Below are 21,324 nucleotides of genomic sequence, written 5' to 3' on the forward strand. Positions count from 1 at the left end.
GGATGTTGGGTCACAGGTTGGACTCCATCATCTCAGAGGTGTTTTCCAACCTGATTGATTGTGTGGTTCTCTGAAATACAATGGCTTTTAAAATGGCTTTCTTTTTAGAATGGTTGTACTAAAAAGAATGGCTGTACTAAAAAGCTGGTGAGTGAATAATTGTCCTGAGAAGGAAGAGGCAGGGATAGGGAACAGGAAAGGGAAACTAGACAAGTAGTTGTAATCACTGCACTTCTAAGCCAATAAAAGACATTTCACTGTGATTTCTACAAAACCATATTCTGAACATTTAACAAGATTACAGTGTTACACAACACAATGTGAAACCATAATATTTATATAAGAAACCATCTTTTCAATACAGAAAAATAAAGACTGCACTGAAAAATCTACTTGACATTTTAACACTGTATTTTAACACAGCATTATCTCACAGATTGTACATTTCAAATACTGGATGCACCTTTTCTAAGTATTTCTGCATGATGACTGTAGGGTTTTCCAAGCATGTTTCTGCTAACCAGGTTCCACAGAGCCTCAGGCACTCTGTATACATCAATTTCAGGTGAGGATCATTCTTGACCTTTGAAAAAGCAAGTTTTGGGAAAAAAAAATTAAAGAGAGGTAGGCATCAAACAAAAACATCTTTTACATATGAGGTAGGAAATTTCTAAAGCCTTTAAACCCTGAATAGAATTCAATCACTGAGGCCTACTACACATAATGCATTTACAGAGTCATTTTCCATCCACATCTACAGTAGTCAATAACCTTAAATCACATTCACATTCTATGTAAGGCAAAAGGAGAGTGCACATTTTAAAATACCTGACTGTTTGAACAATCAAAAGCAGAATAAACCAATGAAAAAATGTAATAAGAAATTAAAAAATATTTTATAAGTATTCCCATTTAGTCTGAAGTACCATAAACAACTCCATAGGTAACAGCCAGGAACCAAAAGAATCATGTGTGATCATCAAATTCTACATGGAAACTTGATTAAAGTGTTATGGGAAGATGATGGAGCACGTTTCCAAAGGACTTTCCTCCAGAATGGATGTTCAGCTTTAACTCTAGAGTAGGGTAAGTTTGCAAAATACTTCTAATATAAAGAACCATGTGGCCAAGATGGCAACACTGACTGTGAAATACATATGTGAACATCACAGGCTGTCAAAACAAAATTCTCCTTACATGGACAGGGTAAACATAAGGAAGGACAAAATCTTTGGAGGGCCTCATCACCTCATCAACTGATTCATGGAGAGATTACAAAAATCAAAAGAGCAGCAACTCTTGATTTTGCCCTAGTATGTATAGAGAACTTGGCCCAAAATAATCCAGCTTTTCTGAAGTGTGATATTCCTTAAGAACATACACAGATTCAAAGCAAATGGCTTTGAAATTCTCAAATAATGCCATCACAGATAAATGTAAAGGTATGGACAAAGAGGCATTTTTACCACAGAGGTACATAAAATTAAGTTTATCAAGTATTTGTAGACCATATTTTAACAAACATCATCCTGGGGGATCTGTAAAGGCTGGATTGATGGGCCAAGGCCAACTGTATGAGGTTCAAGGTAAGTGCCAGGTGACAACACCCCAGGCAGTGGCTGGGAAGCTGCCTGGCAGAACAGGACCTGGGGGTGCTGGTTGACAGCAGCTGAACATGAGCCAGTGTGTGCCCAGGTGGCCCAGAAGGCCGATGGCATCCTGGCCTGGATCAGCCAGGCTGTGGCCAGCAGGAGCAGGGCAGTGACCGTCCCCCTGTACCCAGCACTGCTGAGGCCACAGCTCCAATCCTGTGCTCAGTTCTGGGCCCCTCAGTGCAAGAGAGACATTGAGGGGCTGGAGCGTGTCCAGAGAAGGGCAACGGAGCTGGGGAAGGGTCTGGAGCACAAGTGCTGTGAGGAGCAGCTGAGGGAGCTGGGAGTGTTCAGCCTGGAGAAAAGGAGGCTCAGGGGGAGCCTTACTGCTCTCTGCAACTGCCTGACAGGAGGGTGCAGCCACGTGGGGGCTGGTCTGTTCTCTCAGGCTACAAGCAGTAGGACAAGAGGAAATGGCCTCAAATTGCATCCTGGGAGGTTCAGATTGGATATTAATCACTAAAAGGATTGTCAAACATTGGAACAGGCTGCCCAAGGCAGTGGTGGAGTCACCATCCCTGTTTAAAAGGGATTTGAAAGACATGTACATGTGGTGCTTAGGGACATGGTTTAGTGTTGGACCATGAATAATGAATTCTTACATTTGCCAATCTTACAGACTCTCTTTGAAAACCCCTAACAAGATTTGCTAACACAGTTTTTATTGCTTTCAGATATTTTGAGAGTACAACCCAGAATTAGTATTCAAGATTGCAGAATCTTTTTAATTTTAATTAAACTTTAATTTTAATTAATTTTAAATTTTCTTCTATGGGAAAACTTCTGAGAGTGAAATTAGGCTCTTAAATAATTTAATTCCTGTAAGTTCAGACGTTATGTAACACATACCTGAAACCAATCTGCATCTATTTTTTTTATCATTGTTTTAAGTATATTCAGTGCAAGACTCTCTTCCTTTTTAGCCCAGAAAACCTGAGCTTCTTCAAGTTGCCATTCAGAAACTCCATTTCCATTTGGATTGTGTTGTTTGATTTGAAACATAGCTCTTTCCGGAAGCTGAAATTGGAAAAATAATAATGAACAATTCTTTAAGTAAAATATCGGTATCTCACAGCAAGTTTTGTTTTTAGACTCTCTCCCCATTTTCTCTATTTGTGCAGCATAGTCTGCCCATCCAAACAAAAAATTTATTTGCAGCAAAGATGCGAAATTATTTCTCTATAAACTTGCAAAAAATCCTGATTTGCAACAAAAACAGACTGGAATCAAACCTCACAAACTCTAAAATAAAGTATCTATGTTTAACATTTTAAATTGGAGGTAGAGAAATTCTATAATCAGTACCTACTGAATTAATGGATTTATAGCTTAGCAATTATTATTACATTATTACATGCATTACATACATTATTATAGACCACAGAAAAATAATTATAAAAATGGCACCACAATATACTAATTCTTTAGCATGCCTACATTTTCACACATATCACTGGTAAAGTACCATCCTCACTACTTAGTATGACTATGACAGCACAAGGAGCAAACTACGCTTTTAACAAACTTGAGGCTTTTACAGAATACTCACTGCCACAGCGCTGGTGGCTGGGCAGGCATGAGACAAAGATATCTGAAATCATTCTCCCCAACAGCTTCAGAGGCACTGAGTAAAGAGTTTTATGAATAGCGATGTGTGAAATAGCGAATAGTGAATCAAAGTTTAATTTAGTTTTGCATATGTGAAGTGTTAAACACCTTTCCAGGTTCTGTATTTAGCTGGAACTATTTTCTGTAGAGGTCCTTGGAGGATATTGTTGCTCTGTAAATTCTCATGAGTTACTCATCCAGATGCACCACCTAGAACAAGCCAAGGCTGTCTCTGGGCCTTAAATGCATCAGCAACTGGAAAAACCACTGACAGCGCAAATCCCATAAAGTCATTCACAGAAAGAGATTTGCCACAGTGCAATGGTGCTTTGAGAGTATCAAGCTTTGAAGACAACATTAAATACAGAGATGCAATGAAGTTATCTCTGCAGCTTTACTCTGGAACACTACAACATATGATGCAAGTGAAAGTTGGATATGTAAAACTGCACCAAAATGAGAAAGAGAGCTAGAAGAGCATTCTTCACTAAAAATGTTATTTCTGTATTATCTACCTCATTCAGTGGCTTATACTTATGAACAAAATTAAAAAAAAATGCTGATAAATACAATTTATTAATAAATTCCGCATAATTTAAGTCTCAGACTGATTTATTGAATAAACTTAGAATACAGTTAATCATTAGTGCTGTTAAAAATTAAGTTCTTTTACAAACTAAAAAAACCCTAAACATCTGTTTCTGGTCTTTCCTGAAATTTGTTACCTGAGTATTTTTAGCAGTTCTTGCCAATCTAGAGAGCGCCACCAGATGTTTGGTCAGGAGGTCTTTAATACATTCTCTCTTGGTGTTTTCACTCTCCTTTTCAAGCAAGATTTCCAAAATTACAGTGCGCAGAGCCATGACAGGTTCCTGGAAATGGAAGTCACTGTCTTTGAGAAGCTGGGACTGTCTTTGCCATTTCAAATAAATGTCATTCAGTTGCTGAGTAGTAACAGATCTGCAATTGTTCCCAAAAGAAAAAAGACTTGTTACTAATTTTCAGTAAATATCAGTGAAATGAAAGATGAGTAAAAAGTAAACTGCTGAGAAAGCTCAAAACCTACACTTCAAGAAATAGTGACAAAACCCTATAATGGTTACCATATGCAGACTAAACTGGAAGCCTTCCAGTTTTAACAAACATGAAGTACAACACTCAGGTGAACTACTCCTCTGTAAATATTCTTGATCAAGCATCAAAATCTTGTGTTAAAGGTCCATCAGCAAAAGGAATCACACTCAAACACAGAGCTGCTGAAAAGACTGTAGGGTGACTTTTTGCTACCAAACTGATAGAACTATAGTAGAGAAAATTCTATGTTAATAGCACTACAGAGATAAATTCTTTTCCGTGATTAAAAAGTAATCTTAAGAATTTGGGAAGAATACTGATGGTAACAGAGGTTCATGAAGAAAATAATTCAAACTGAAACAGCTTTGAGTAAAGCTATGGATGTCATTAGGGAAATGGAAAAGATTTTTAGAAAAGAAACTAAAAGAGGAGGACTCAGTTACTTAAGTAAACCAGAAGCTAGGAGATACGACTGCTACCTTGGAGTATGAGGGAACTCAATGTAAAGGAAAGAAAACAGTTATTTAAAACACTATATTGGCATGATATGAAATAACTCAAACTAGACTGCAAATTAAGCCAATCTGGAAATAAAGAGAATCTAAAATTGTCCTCATGTAGTGAAGGTAAAATCCTTGTCATTTTCAATATGAAGTTTAAGATGCTGATGAATAAAATCTATTGAGGTAATTTTAAGTTTTGTGCTATGCTTGATTACTAAAAATCCTGCAAGCTGAGGAAATGTTATGAAACAATCTTAAGAAATCACCTGGAGAACAGCAGACCTGCATTTTCCAACTCTCCAATTAGCTGTAGTCTGCAAAGGGTTGGATATAATGAATAAACAGACTCAAGACTGCCTCTGCACAGCTCTTCTACTTCATTCACTCTGTGGATATAACAGAAAAATAGTAGATTGTTTTATTTAATATTAGCAAGTAATTCCAAATATCCATAATATAGTTTCCATACAGTGAAGATAATTTAAACAGCAAAACTCTTCAGTCTAGAGTTACTTTGTACTACCATTCAAATTAAAAAAATAAGTTTGTCAATAAATGAAAACCCAGTAAGGACACAGAAACTCCAAAATCAATGTGATAGCTCAGATAAAGAAGAGTACTTGGCACTGGAGTCCACTTAGGAGGTCCACAAAGTAAGGGGTGTGTAGAGGAAATGTATCTTCAATTAGCACACAAATTACAGATGCAGATGACAAACTGAGGTTAAAGAACTTTGAGCTGCAGTCTGGAAGCAGTTTTTATTCTATGCATGAGTCTTTATTAGAGCCCATAAAACCCCTTGATAGTCTTTCATACATAACCTGTGACTACAAACACACACATTGCCTTCACCTCTTTCTCCCTCCCATATTACAGTATTTGCACACAATTTGTTACCTGGCATCTTTAAGACAGTCATGGAAAGCAGAGAATTCCTTATCTCGTAAAGACTGAAGAGCATCATACAATGATTCATGGTACCCTGGACTTCTTGCTTCATCTCTAACAAATAAAACAAAAGTTAACACAGAATAAAATGAAAACCTATTTCTCTATGAAGAAGTCAATTTTGTCTTTGTGACAAATATTTTTAGTTATACAGTAGCCATGAATCAATACTGGTGTTTGCTTATTCAGGACTTTATAACCTCTCATGGCTTACTGTGTAAGATTTCCTGTTTTCTTATAAATGAGATACTAAAAGCTCTCTCTATCCCTCTCTTGTACTTAAGATACAAGTACTATATGAATCAAAAATGGTATATTTCAGTTTGACATTATGAACAATCAAAAAGAAGAATCACCTGTGTACAGTTTCCCAGGAAAACAAAAAGGGATGTGCATTGATACAAGACAAGTCTAAGTGAAAAACACTGCTTTTCAGTTCAATGATTAAGATGAATTAGGTGACCTGCTTTTCAGAAACTATGTTCTGATCTTGTCTTTTTTTGCTTGGATCTGACCATATTGTCTTTTGCTTAAAGAACTAGCAAAAAGATAAGGTGGTTTACTTGACAGAAGAGATGTGGCTCCACTGCATGTTCCTCCATGCTGCCTGGTACCGAATTTCCTGCAGTTCTGCACACCACTCAGTGTTTTCATGTTCCAGACCTTTTAAGCAAAGCCTGGAATTAAGAAAATTACTCAAAATTTATTTTCCTCCTTTATTAAACTGAACAGGTATTTTTTAAGGGCTTTGTTTCGCTTTTGGAAACAAAGAACCCCTTGCAGGAAAGACAGGACCATGACTACTTCTAAACTCTACACGTAAAATGAAAACTTTTTAATAAGACTACCAATCACACTATTGATATCTGCAACTCCAGGAAAATGGTTTTATTACTACTGTGGCTGGCATTTTTCGGAATAATTTTTCACACTGTGCTTCAAATTAACTATCAGCACACATTTCCCCATGCTCTCATTCCTGGGTGGTAAGTCAAAACGCATTTTACTTCTTAATGAACTGTTTCTCCTGATGAGGATGTAAAAGATTTCCTATAACGCCTATCTGTTTGAAGGCAATAATGTCTCTATAATTGTGACCAATTAACCAAATTACATGTCAAGCCACTATGAAGGACAACTGTAATGGAATTGTAACAGTGATACTAAATAATTTGCGGTTATTAAGAAATTAGAAGTACCATAGGAAAATTAAATGAGGGGAAACACACATACATCTATGCTAAATTTTTATAGAACTGGTATAAACATTTTTAGGCTAAAAAGGCAAAGCATATTAAAGATTCAAAATAACATCAATTCTTTTTATCTACTGTATCAGAAAAATCACATAGTGATTCATAGTGGAGTAGTTTAAGAATGAGATAGCAAAAATAAACAACTACATTACTTTCTACATCCTGTCATTTTAGGAGCTGGCCTAAATCTAGAATAGTATTGAATATACTTATTTTTAAATATTTCACAAAATTCATTACCCATGATGGGGATTATGGGTGAGTGACAAGAGGACTAAGAACCTTAATATTTTCAGAACAAATATTGAGTTGTCTTATATCCACAGTTTGGATGCCTATGACAATGGGCTAGACTTAATGAACAAAAAGATCACTTTCAGTCCTAAAAAACAAATTTGGACTCACTACAAATGACTCAATATGATGAATATCACTTCTTAAACTCATTTCCTCTTACAAAATAATATTACCTCTATTATTCCTGCCTGACGAGTAGATGGAGAGAGGCTTGTCTCAAGGTCATATGTTACAAGGGCTTTCTCCCATACTGCTTCATGCTCATATGTTCTTATCCTGTTGTAAGTGAAAAAGAAGTTTTCAATTTAAGTTCCTTACTAGTAAATGAAAGCAATGCCTTTAAAGAACATAAGAACATGAATAAATTATACCGTGCCAATGGCTGCAACATTCTTCCTCCACCACAGCCATAAAGACTGTCAGGTTCTCCAATGCTTCTGTAGATGTCCATGAGAAGGTCCTAGAACATGCACCACAAAATAAAGAACTATTTTTTCGGAACCAGCTTGAGTTAGTTTTACATAAATCATATAAATTTATAAATGTTTTACAGGTAACATCATTGCTTAATTTTCCTTTATGTAGTATCCGAGCCTATCATGGCAGGGAAAAAAAAGTTACGCAGTCTAGCCAAATTCTTCAGGCCTACTTTCAATGCTAATTTATTTTTCAAAGACCTAGAGCTGGGTCTGAGGAAGGCTAGTTGAAAAGCAAAAGGCAATAGTAGTAAATGACATCAGATACACCAACTAAGCAATGCATCTTGAAAGTTATACAAGCACAGTCCTGGATTAATGACCTATGGAAAGAAGTAACTTAGATGAGGCTACTGGATCAGATTTGATATATCAAATAATACTACTTTGTTTTTGATAATTACAACTTCTACATCACTTGCTGATTTTTAGTAAATATATATCTGTGACAAAACAAAAATCTTTGAAATCTGAAAAATCTTTGGCTGGCTACCACCCTGAAGTCAGTTCTTTTAGAAACAAAGCCTGTTTTGCTGTGATTTCAGACTTGCCAGTTAGTGTTTCAGGTGACCAAATACTCAATTTAATTTGTCTGAGTTCACTTTGAATCAAAGTATGAGGAGAACTTTAAAACACATTTTTTGAATTCTACTGGATCTACCCTCAGCTCAGATGAAACCTACTGTTAATCATACTTATACGAGAGGGTTTGCATTCAGATTAGGAAGCACACACAAGTACCTGCAAACTTAGGCCAGTTTCTTCTTTACTTTTTTCACTCAAGGTAGTAATAGGTGTTCTTTGACTTTCCTCTTCAAATGTCAAACTCTTAGCTGCTTTAAAAGAAGATCTAAAAGAAATGTTTCAATATGAAATTTCATATATTGAACTAAAGAAATTTCATATATTGAACTGAAGAAATTCGGAGACAAGACTCAAGAAATAAGGGGCACAAACAATAAATGCAAGACTATGATATCCCCAGGTTATTCAGTATGGCTCTCCATCAGAATGAGGAAGTGATCAGTTGAGCTGGGAATATCAACATCAAAGGATTTTAACACCAAGGTGGTTTTTTTTGGAGAGCCCCCCTACACACACGTTGTAATTTCTAATCTTTTATTAAATCAAATTGCTTTTGTGAATGCCTGAAATGTTCTTTCCTCTGTGAAAGAAAAGCAATTAATTAATATATGTGCATATGACCAAACTTTTGTTATATTTCCACTACCTGACAGTGGTTTGTCACAAAACCTAAACTAGTTCCATACTTTGATCTTGCTAGACCAGAAAACAAAGATAATTGTCTGTTATGGAAGAAAAGCTCCTACAAGGATCATTTAGCTCTATCCACAGAATCCCAGTTATCATTCTGGGGTTTTCTTTCTCCTCTTGATTAATTTTTGGCTGTAATTTCACCAAAAGCACTAGGAAAAGTTTCTGATTACAAATCAACATGACACTCTTCTGAGGCTTGGATCACATTCAAGGACTGGAAATATTTTCCATGTCCATATACACATCTATGGAACATTTCTAAAGCTACCCTGACTTTTCATAAAACTAAAACCAAAACACTGCTGGGACACACAAAACACGATTTTTACTCTTCCTCCTACCTTTTTTGCTGTTTGTCCCTATTTATCTTGTCTGCGTAGATTTCTGCATAGAGCAAGGCTGTGAAGTGAGCAGCACAAGACTGTGCTGTTATAGCAACCTCCAGATAATTCAGATCTAGCCAGAAGCTGTCGTCAAAAACTGTACCTGAAACAGATCTGATTAAATAAAGACTTTAATACTGCTGTAACAGACCTTTTATCTAGCATTAAACAAAATTAATCCAGTATCAACTATAAAGCTTTCTGAAGGCTAGCTTTATCTTAGCCCCTAGAAAATCCATACCACAAGAAATGTATCAGGCACAAGGGTTTTAGAAAACTCCTTCAGCATAGTTAGAACCCTTTAAGGCTTGCCATATCACTTCTGTAACAAATGCAAGGCCACTACTATATCTTTATTTTTAAGCAACATGTTCTTTTTCTTTAATCTAGAGCACCAACAGATCTTTGAACAGTCACAATTAAATTAGGGCAATGTTTTGAAAAGCTTGGATTCACCTCTTTTGTCTTCTCAAGTAATCAACAACAGCAAGCATGGCCCGTCGAGATACTTTATCCAAACTTCTAGAATTATGGGTTTCTTGATCTGGTATGTATATTTCAAAGGAAAGAATACAATGAACTTTTGTCATATCACATCCATTTACAAAATAAAAAGTAACTAATTTTCAGTCAAGAAAATAACTAAAAACTTCCTTGAATTGCATTTCCAAAATTAAATTAACAGTTTGTCACAAAATGTATTTCTTCTCCTTAAGTGATGTTAGTGAGATTATAGTAATTTGTACCACAATTTGATGAAATTATCTTTGTATTATTAGTTTATGGATTCTATTTCTTCTTACAGAATTAAGAGATGAACTAACATCACTGCAAAAAGCACTGTAACAGACTTCTGACATTAGGCTTCCACCATGTAAGTTGTTCCAAAGTCAGAGAAATACTTCTTATTAAATTACTCTATTGCAGATTTTAGAGTGTGTATGACTACACAGAACCCCATACTTTCCACATACAGGCACATACTTTCAAACAATCTATGTTTCCATGTGTTGCTTCTGAATTAAAAAAAAACCAAACAAACAGATGGCTACAGGTTGTGTTCTGGTGATTGGATTAATAATTTCTTCATTCCTCTGGTCATTTCTGAATTACCAATTACAAGAAGCAAGAAATAGGGAGCACACAAGCAAAGGTTTGATTACAGTAAGGTGCAGAAGTAGCAATTTCCTCTAAAGAAAGCAAAAGCCACATTAAAAAAGGATCTGGGCATTTTTTGCGTTCCAACAAACGGAAATTAGTGTGTTCAGAAGCATTTGACTCCCCCATGTCTAACTGCTTGTTTTAGCCCATTTGGATCCTGATGGATTGGAATTAAATTTATCCAGATTTTCTAGGAAGAGTTTTCTCCTTGTTTTCACAGGATGACAGATTCTCCTTGAGGATGACTAAAATTTTTCTTTCGAATACTGATGTTCTATCACTCCAATTTTGGAATTAATATATCTTTGCTCTGTTGGCTACTGCACCTCCAGTTCCATTTGTAAACAATCTGTCATACAATGAGCTGTGTGCTACTTCATGGTTTTGGGGGATTTTTTTGTTACCAGGACAGTTTTTCACCCGGAGAACTCCATTTAGAGCTTCTGTATGTCTTTCTTTCTTTCTTTTTTTTTTTCATGTATTGCCTCAGTAAGATTCCTAGAATAGAATTCTTTTTAGGAAGAATTTCTTCACAGAAGGGGTGATTAGCCATTGGAATGACTTCCCAGGGGAGTTGTGGAGTTACTGTCCCTGGTGGTGTTTAAGGAAAGACTGGATGTGGCACTCAGTGCAATATGTAGTTGATGTGACAGTGTTCAGCCATAGATTAGACTCAGTGATCTCAGAGGTCTTTTCCAAACTAAGTGATTCTGGTTCCATGAATCACAGTGTTTGAAGGGGCCTCCATCATTTGCTTACTGGTATTGTTGAACTAATTGCAAGTTTCTAGAACTTGGAAAAATCCCTTCATATTTTTCTTGGAACATTTTGGGTCACCCTGTACATCTAAGCATAAATTTGTGAGTTGTAGAAAGAGCTTGCTACCTGAATTAAAAAATGTGAAAGAATACTGTTCCAGAATTTCAATCCAGGCTAATGAGCATCCAAGAAAATATTTTAAAATACACCTAGCATCATTAGGGTTATTTATACTACTCTTACTAAAAACTGCAATACTAAGGGTTCCCCTTCCTCTCTGGCAACCTGAAGCTTGCATGACTTGCCTGTAAAGAGACTGCAAGACGTTGTACAGACTCTTTTTTTCAATGATCTGTCACTGAACAAGGGAGTTAGAAGATATAGCACAGTAACTACTGCACAAAAAAACCCCAGACCAAACCAAAAAACAAACCTACCCTAACCTGAAGTTACTGTATTTATTTCAGCTCCTGAAAAAAAGTGCATGTACCATTCCCAGTGTCTAACAACAAAGATCTTCCTTTTACACAGATTTCTGCTAAATTCAACCACAATCTAATTGGAAAGGACATAAACAGCTTGTTTAAATGGTGCTTTTCTTTAAAATTAACTTACTGCCCTTCTCATACTCTGGTGCAGTTCTTTTGGTTACAACTTCCTTTTATTTTGCTGGAATGGAACGGGTCTTTTGAATGTATAAGAAGACCATTAAAAATATTAGGCAATACTTAAAGCAAGGGTTAATCTTCTCCAAGGGGAAAATTCAGGTGAAAACTGCTTTTTATTGCTCTTGTTTGAGTAATAGAGGAATTTACCTGCCCATCAGTCATTTTAAAAGACAGCCCATGACTCAGTCTTGCTGCAATTAACATTGGATAACATCTAAATTCAGCAAGCACTAAACATTATCCAGTTATGAATAAGAAAAGAAGTTAGACAGAAGACACTTCTTGGGTGCTGCCAGTGAACAGCTTCAAAATTATTGGCATCTCCATCAAAAAAGATCAGTTGGGCAGAAGCTTCTAAATTCTGCCTGCCTACAAGGGCACATCATACATTTGATATCAGAAGATAGTTTTTTTCACAACTAGAATTCCTCTTTTAGCTGAAACAAAACTATTATGGCATTACCTGAATCAGAATTTGGAGTACATCTAGTAGATGAGGCAAATTTGCAACAGGCTGTAAAAAACTTCTGGATATGAAGTGACAAAAGATTTCTCCAAGATTCTTCTGAGTCATGAAGAAGGATATCATGAATCAGGTATGGAAGCAAAGTTTGACACAAGTCTGTTTTCACCTAGAAAATAACAATGCACAGCACCTGCTAAGAAAGAAATGCTTTTTGGTTGTCTTTCTCAGGTTACAACCAAACTCACAACTGCCCAAACAAACATGTAATGCTTGAGAAAGAACACACAAACCACTCAACAGGGCTATGCTGGCATTCACTTAAAAGCAGCCATACAAAGTTCACCTATGTTTGCAATTATCTTTCAAATCCTGTATTTTGAGAGTACATTTTATGAGTACCTGCAATATATGATCACAAAGGCCCTGAATTATTTAATAGCAGAAATTACTACCTGCTATCAAGATGTGTAATCATATTTTTTGTGCATCACAGCACACATACACGTAAAAATGTATGATTTAGCTCACCTCACACAGTGGCTTCATCAACTGGAGAACTTCATTTTTCACACCTCCACTGTCCAGTATTGAACTAGTTAGGTGCTTGATCCAGGTCTCATGACTTTCTCCCAGAGGAATCCACAGGTTTGTGTCATCCAATCTTTCTAAAGGAGCCTCTGTATCATTAGCAGATACGACAAGAAACTACAAGAAAAATATGCACATTGCAAATATTAAAAAATTCTAAGGCATTTTAAAAAGCCATATGGCAATGAACACATTCAAACATATCAACTATTACTGGTCCTTCAGTTGATTAACAATATCAATTTTGCTCATGCAAATGTAAAGTTTTCCAAGGAAATCTGAAAGTATTAAAAATAAAATTTTACTGGTGACATCAACAAGGTCACATTAGGCATCACATTTAATTTACAAATAAAAAGACTGAAAATTATGAAATGTCTGATTTCTGCACTTTTAATTATGCACTTTTTTCTGACTTATTTTCCACCATTTTTTGCATCAAATAACATTGGAATCCTGAGAAAGTATCATATTATCCATTAGGCAATGGATAATGTAATACTTTATCGTATTGTCTGTCTAAAAAAAAATTGGATGTCTAAATGAAAGCACACAGCTTTCTAATGTCAAAACAGCAATTTCCTACGTGAAAGTAAAACAGAAAGAAGAAACAGACATGTAAAAGAATCAGATTTGCAATTATATCAATGTCAAATCTGGCATTTATCAAAGCCTACCTCAAACATCTTTTCAAATTCACTTTTTAAAAAAGATAGATATTTCTTTTTACTCTACTCCACATGCCATGCATATGAGGTGTATCAGAAGTACCTTTTTCCTGGATGTTCTGAAAGGCTGTAGATAGATTAACATGGGATCAGCTTTACTTTTATAAACTTCCCAAAATTCATTGCCAGACTTGGTGGCTAATATGTTCTTCAAACAGGAAACAGCAGCAGCTCTAACATCAATACTGAAAAAAGAACATACACAACATTGTTATCATTAATTTCATTCAGGTATTTGATTTTCAAAATCACCTTTGTAAGTACACAAGATAAATAATCCCACCATCTATGGTGCCATTGCATATTTTTTTACAGAACAAAGCCTGAGTATTTACTCCACAGCACTGCTATCCTCTACAGCACAGAGGAGACTCTCTGGCTTGCATCCTACTACAGAATTTCCACGAAACATCTAAGATTGACTGGGTAAATAGTCTGAGCCTTGAAGAAGCACATGGCTGGTATTAAGAACACTTTCAGACAGTTACTCTGAGGTGATCTGAACAATGTGCAACTTAATGGCTCCTATTTTGCTTTTGAGTTAACTAAATAAAGTATACTCACCAATTATCTGTTAAAGCAGTGTTTATTTGAATTAACATTATGAAGACACACTGAAGTTTTCTATCTTCAAGTAAATCCGCTGCTCTAGAATCCAGTGCATTTTCAGCCCGCTGAAGAGCAGTGGTGGAGAAATCCATGGGACCTATTTCTCCCAAGCAACTTCCAACAGCCTCTGCAAATACATGTCATTTTATAGTCTTTCTGTAGTCTTATGCATACTAAAACAAGGTCTACCCTACTTTTAGAACTGAGACTGTTATGGGGTAATAAGCAGCAAACATTTATAAATAATCACTTAAAGGGCTTTATGATTAAAATGACATATGAACAAATTTTGCAGCTTAAGACTCATAAATATTACAGTTATGCTTTTTAACTCAATTTTAGGAGTGCCTATGGCTCTGGATTTTCCAGCTTGTATCAGATATGTCTTTTATGTTGGCTTTTGCCAGAAACTGGCAAATGGAAAAGGTCAGAATTACTAATTTTCAATCCCTAAAGGGTATGGTAAATACAAACAGAAGCCTGTGTGAGCCCAAACAGTACACTGCAAACCCAGTAAGAATTAATCTGTATTTTACATAAAAATGTATATCAATGTGCTCCTCATTTGCTTTCCAGACAAAGTATTTTATCAAAACACACAACAACTGAAAAAAAACCCCCAAAACCAAAAAAGTGACCTTGAAAATAATTTTCTACAAGGGATTTTAAATGTTCATTAGAAAAAAACCAAAATCTATTTCCCTGCTCTTTCGTTCATACTCTGCAGGTGTGTTGAAGTGGAAAGCACAGTGGGAGGTAACACTGAGAACAACCACAGTTTCAGTCTGGTGTTTGCAATGACAGCCATAATTTACTTGTGGGTCTAATTAACTTACCCAGCACTGCTTTTTCTCCTGTATGGTTAACTGCCATCTTGGACAGCTGCAGTAAGCTCACCACCAGTTTCACTATTACAGAATCTTCTGGCTTTTCTATCATTCAGAAAGAAAAATAGATGCCAAGCATGTCAGTATAATTGTAATGTGAAGTTATTAGAAGAAAACATTGCTTCAGTGTCTTTTACCTACAAATGTCAATACGCATTACTAGTGCTGAAGCAAGATGGTATTAAACAGTACATCAACTAAATTATTGATTTTTCTTACTCATCATGGCCTGGAAAAATGTCTGTGTATGTGAATAAGCCAAAGAATCCCCAAACTAGAATGCACCTATGCTATTATTTTCAGTGTTTTGATGCAAAAATGATAATTAAATATATGAAATAGTAGCTTAAGTTGGTGTAAGAATGCTATTTGAAATAGTGAAGGTATACTATGTGGCTCCACTGATGGCCCTTAAGTTAATGTCATCATTCTGTTCTAAATCTGAACCCAAGGAATACCTCAAAATTAGGCTTCCTGTCAAGAATTTTTAAGAATTTTATTAGCTTTTAGTTGACTAACTCTGCCAAATTATAAACTCTCAAGATGTGAATTGCCTTACATATTTGCTCCCTGTCAGATGTCTTTTTAAAAAATAAACATTCCAAACAAAATGGTATAGGAAAACATATGATGATTTGTCAGTGTAAGGAAGAAAAAATTCCCAAGAAAGCAGTACTTTTAAAAAAAGCACTGATTGGAGTACAAACCTGGAATCAGACCTTATGCTTACTTGACATCTTTAGAAAAATGAATACATAGAATAATAGACTTGTAAGCGCTTAACAGAATTTTATTATAAGGCAAAAGCCCCATTAAGCTTGCCAGCCCATGTCCAGCAAAGCAAGAGAAAATACTTCTCAGGGTTTGCCTGAGCATATCTTCACACCTAATAATCTCTATAAAATACGTCCAACTCTTTTTAAGGTCAGTTATGTTGTTAATTTTCATAGTAAGGAGTTGTAAGTCACATGGTGAATCCATTTTGAAGAAATTACATGGTTTCTCTTGTATAACTGCTCCCACACTATTTAATCTGTTCTGGTACTGTGATAAAAGTGTTAAACACTCCCTACTATGATTCACCATTGCATTCATCAGCTCATACAGCTCTATCTATTCCTACTCAATCTCTTCTTCAATCTCACAAGGTTCTCTTCTGATGGAAGTTGTTCCACACAAACTTGTTGCCCTTTCACTAACTCTGTTCAAAGAGAGTTATTTGTAAAATTGTAAACGATATACAGGATGTGAGGGCCAAAATGCACTTGCACCATGGCCTTACAACATAACAATTCTTATCCAAATTTTACTTTGTACTTGTTTACAATTAATCACATCATCTCTTTTTATCTTCCTGTCATGCACACAAGCTGATGAAGACTTGATGTAGAGGAGAAAAGTGAAATGATCTGGCACAATTATCTGAAAACCAAACTAGGAAGGAACTGCGTCTGGACTGAGGGCTGAAACACAATCTTGCCACGTGTCCGAATTCAACTAAACTAAATCCAACTATTTGTTCTGAGAATTTTACTTTCTAACATGCCTTTAACAAATTGAAGCTTTTTTTCATTTAAAAGAGTAGGGAGATTCATATACAAGAAAAAGCATGAAGTGACCACAAATCAATGTACTTCCACATTATCCTGGTCACTCACAATCATACATGACCCATGCCAAATGCCTGAAGGGTATTTTATCCTCTCTGCTATGTAACATCTCATCTAATTAATTTATATTTCACTTTGCTAAAGATATTTTTGATGTTGCATGAAACGTAAATGTCAATCGACTCTGTGTGTCAAATTATAATATGATTACATTGGCAATTATACAAAAAAAATCCATGTCAAATTAGAATAGGGTACATCACTAAACACCTAAAACCAGGTAGAAAAGAAATAAAACACATAATCAGACATCAGTACCCTGGAAAATTTTCAGGAGATCCTTCATCTGATCTTTATACTGTTCCAACTTTTTGCGTAAATCATACAGTCCCTCAAGCCGTGTCAAGGGCAGCGAATCACAAACTCCAACTGAGAGAAAGTGATTAATTTCCTGCAAAACACAGCATTAAGCACATATAGCATACAAGTAAAGGCTTCAGGCAAAGAAGTGGCTCTAAGCAAGTTCACAATATGGATGCAAAGTAAAAATGGAGACCTACAAGTATCTCCGTGGCTGAAACCAGCAATAAAAGAATCCACATGTCTCATTTAAACTTAAATTATAGTTAGAAAATTATTCTTCTGTGGAAAGCTTGCATTAAAAAAAACACTATGTGAGATATATTTTAAAATGTAATTACCTCCAAAAGAGAATATGGTCCTTTACTGTACTTTATTTTCTGTTGAGTTGCTCGCAAATCTTTAAAAGCAGGGTATTCAGGAAAAGGATCTAAGCACTTGATTGCTTGGTACAGACTTTCATTATCCTTATTATCTATCACCAGGTACTTCAACAAGCCTAGGACCTGAACATAAAAAGTAAATGAAAACCAAAAAAGACAGAGGAATATTTTTGAGCCATATTTCTTATTCAGGCTATAAATTTTGTATTTCTCTAAGTTTCATTACACTAGTAAAATAATTTATTTACACTGTTAAAAATTGTAAGATGATTAGAGGTTTGGGGAAATCACAGATACATTCTAAAATGGTGGAACATTTTTGCTCTTCCTCCTTCCAAACAGAAATCAAAGCTTTTACTATCCCAGCCTGCAGTTTGCTCTGTCTTTTGACGAAGCTGATTTCAAATGCTGGCCAATATGATCTCTATGATATTCACAATGATTTAACAACAAACTGCACCCAAGCATTTCTGGAGTTATTAGCACTTTCCTGTTCTCACTAAAGTGCTGGTAATTTGGAATTTAGACAAACACCTATATATCATACCTTACTACCCAAATCACTGAACTCTGGCAGAATTTCTATAACAATCTATCTACAACTTGAATAAATGCCAACGGGGTACCATACTTTCTTTGGAAAAACATTGCATTTATGCTTTACTTAAAAATCTGCGCAACTGGATATTCAATCCAAGCACCTTCGAGGAGTTTTAAATCTAAATGATGGGGGTTTTATTTGAAAACTTCTATTTACCTGAAAATTATCAACTAGCTTCCATTCAATGCTAGAAGAAAAAATAAAAAAGAAGGAACTGAAAAATGATCATAAGAGGGTATGCATCCCTGCAGGAGTAGGATATGAGAAGGTTTCACCTTTGACATCAGTTCCAACTCAGAGAAATTTCTGTCCTCCCCACTTTGTTCCTGCCCAGGGATACCCTGACACGTGGCCTTTGCAGATGTGCATGTGCAGCTGTTTACACAGACATATTGTAAATCTGATCACAATCAGGAAGCTGTGAAACAAGACTGCCAGGTTATTTTCAGCTGGGTTGGCACAGCCCTCCAGCTGAACTGGAAGTTCAAGGAGGAGGACGGCATAGGGCTACAGTGCAACCATGCAGATGCCTTATGGTACAGTGCAATCAGATTAAGCCAGAAGGCAACATGAGAACTGAAGTGCAACAGGCACATTCTTCTGACCTACAGCTACTAACTGTAAATCTCTGAATCCTCTTATATTTTCACCCCCAGCAGAATGCACATAAAAAGCAACACTAGAGGGGAAACAATGCTTGTCACACAACAGAAACTGCTTTGTTTCCCTTTTAAGGCCTATGTGCTACATTTTTAAAAAATGATCATTTATTAAATAAATAGCTGAACTACTGAAATCTATTCTCTGCACACATTTCCTTTTTGTCCTTTAGACACCTTGTACCAAAGGTCTTCATCATATTTCCCACTAAATCATATACAGAGTTTTTTAAGGAGTTGCTTAGCTGCTTGATGTGCTATTTGGCAAAACAGAAGTACCAAAAGTGAAATTGCATTTAAAAAAACTAAAGGCATAGTATTACATCCAAAATAATAGTTTTTATATAAATATCCAAAGCATAGGAAAAAGGAATTAAAGGTGAACACAAGTACAGATAGAGCCTTAAGAACAGTGAACATGAACTGGAAAAATTAACAGGTAAGGCATAAGCAGCATCACAAAACTACCTGTTCCTGAATCTGAGGCTGGTCCATGGCAAGAGGTGTCAGGGTTCCCACAATAACGTGAAGGTGGGTCTCCAGAGCATCGCTGCAGCATGTAACTGCTGTGTGGCAAACATGATACAGCAGGTCACAGCACAGCGAGAAGCTGCGCATGGAAATGTCTCTGATTACGATGGGTCTGTCACAGGAAACAAAGTGGAATTAAAGAAATACAAATTGACACTGTCTTGAGTATCAACATTTCATGCACCTTGGAATAATAAGGGAAAACGAGAATAAAGTCAGGATGAATTTATTCTAAACTCTAAAATTTATCAACTCAATGATTCAGCTCTAAAGACTTAGCTCAGGAGACACAGAGAAACACAGTGAATCTGACTGATCACTTCAGAAAATGGGATAAAGTCTTGTTAAAAGACAAATACCATAAAGAAAAAAATCCCTAAAAGGGTTTTAGATTATTACTTGTCAGGACAATCTTGACAGAAGCAGAAAAAAATGGAAAACATGCTCTCTGAATCCTCCTCTAAAATGACTATTAGTTAAAAAAAAATAGGTTATAAGGGACACCTGGAGATTATGTAGTGCAGCTTCCTCCCTTAAGCAGTGTCACTTCAAATTCAGATCAGGTTCTCAGGGTTTTATTGAACTGAATTCTGAGGTCCCTCTGCAAGTGTTGCTCTCTGAGAGTGTTGCTCTCCAGTGCATCAGCAGCCCCTGCCCCAGCTGAGTGTTCAACATAAGAATAGTAATGCCATAATAAAGGCATTTACTATAAAATCCACACATCTCTTCAACATCTCAGGGTATGAAATGCTTCAAACCAGCCAAGGAATCAATTTATACATAAACTCAGAGACATGTAGGTTAATAACTATCTGGGAAACCCCAAGCTGAAGCTCAAGTAAGAAAGTATCTATAATCTTCTTATGCAAAAGATAAGAATCCCACTTAAATTTTAACCTGATGAAGGACCAGTTTTCTCAGTCTGAGGGCAAGCTAAGATAACGTGTACAATTCTCACTTTCCTATAGCTACTTAGCGGTGAGAATGTAAATGCCAACATTCTTATTAACTCAATAAGCACATTTTATTTGACATGTGCTTACTTTGCACTTAACTCCACATTTTAAATTTTTCTCTCATCCTAAACATTCCGTCATCAAAATCTCCTAACACTGCTTATTTTTACAATATGATAGCCTATTACAGATACAAAACACCTGCAATATAGCAAACATCTAAATGTAAGGCTAGCACAAAACATTCCCTATTTTATTAAGAGTTCTACGCTTAAATTCTGAAATTATAAAAGAATAGCAACTTTATTTTTAATTTCAGCAATTTAAAATTAATTTTACAGATTAATTAACATCTGCTAGCAATATCAGAATGTAAGGTTACAGGAGCAAGGGAGCACAGACAGGAAGAACTAGAGATAATTACTTTGTTTACCTGCTGTTGATGTGGTGAATCAGGGTGTAAATTACATCTCGGAGGACAAAAGCCCAGGCTCCTCCTAAACTGTCTTTGATCTCTTTGAGTAACAGACCAACAAACAGGTGATAAATTATAAGAACTCTGTGTTTCTTATACATGTTTTTTGTTTCTGATGCATGCTTACAAAGAGCTAGAAGGATTTTCTGGAATGAATCCTAAAAATGAATAAAATATGAGTACAAAAAATTATTCATAATGTCAATACAGATATCAAGAAAAAACTTTAAAAACTTAAAATCTAACATGGGCAAAACAGCTTCATTATTTTTATTGCTTTAAACAAACAAAAGACCTAGAGAGAAACCAACTCCCCAAAAAGAACTATAAGCCATATACCTCTTCATTTTCCTCTGTTTATTCCCCCTACATGAGATATGCTATGCCCATTTTTCAGAAAGCCAAACA

General features: G+C 35.8%; 1 protein-coding gene across 1 annotated transcript in view; it reads right to left on the reverse strand.

Annotated features, from left to right (window-relative positions):
• ATM (ATM serine/threonine kinase) overlaps window positions 1-21,324 on the reverse strand; it is a 57,926-nt gene that overhangs the window by 15,512 nt on the left and 21,090 nt on the right. Inside the window, exons 29-49 of the mRNA XM_031066052.1 lie at window positions 20,875-21,074; window positions 19,423-19,597; window positions 17,653-17,817; window positions 17,270-17,402; window positions 15,291-15,386; window positions 14,410-14,581; window positions 13,889-14,030; window positions 13,058-13,234; window positions 12,527-12,695; window positions 9,932-10,019; window positions 9,434-9,589; window positions 8,556-8,664; window positions 7,710-7,798; window positions 7,512-7,614; window positions 6,793-6,848; window positions 6,349-6,462; window positions 5,735-5,839; window positions 5,104-5,223; window positions 3,986-4,220; window positions 2,502-2,669; window positions 464-583 (exon numbers count right to left, since the gene is read on the reverse strand). Of these exons, the coding sequence (XP_030921912.1) occupies window positions 464-583; window positions 2,502-2,669; window positions 3,986-4,220; window positions 5,104-5,223; window positions 5,735-5,839; window positions 6,349-6,462; window positions 6,793-6,848; window positions 7,512-7,614; window positions 7,710-7,798; window positions 8,556-8,664; window positions 9,434-9,589; window positions 9,932-10,019; window positions 12,527-12,695; window positions 13,058-13,234; window positions 13,889-14,030; window positions 14,410-14,581; window positions 15,291-15,386; window positions 17,270-17,402; window positions 17,653-17,817; window positions 19,423-19,597; window positions 20,875-21,074 (2,892 nt within the window). The remainder of the gene's footprint in view (window positions 1-463; window positions 584-2,501; window positions 2,670-3,985; window positions 4,221-5,103; window positions 5,224-5,734; window positions 5,840-6,348; window positions 6,463-6,792; window positions 6,849-7,511; window positions 7,615-7,709; window positions 7,799-8,555; window positions 8,665-9,433; window positions 9,590-9,931; window positions 10,020-12,526; window positions 12,696-13,057; window positions 13,235-13,888; window positions 14,031-14,409; window positions 14,582-15,290; window positions 15,387-17,269; window positions 17,403-17,652; window positions 17,818-19,422; window positions 19,598-20,874; window positions 21,075-21,324) is intronic.

The sequence above is a fragment of the Geospiza fortis genome, unplaced genomic scaffold (genome assembly GCF_000277835.1).
Source record: "Geospiza fortis unplaced genomic scaffold, GeoFor_1.0 scaffold16, whole genome shotgun sequence".
NCBI classification, from domain to species: Eukaryota; Metazoa; Chordata; class Aves; order Passeriformes; family Thraupidae; genus Geospiza; species Geospiza fortis.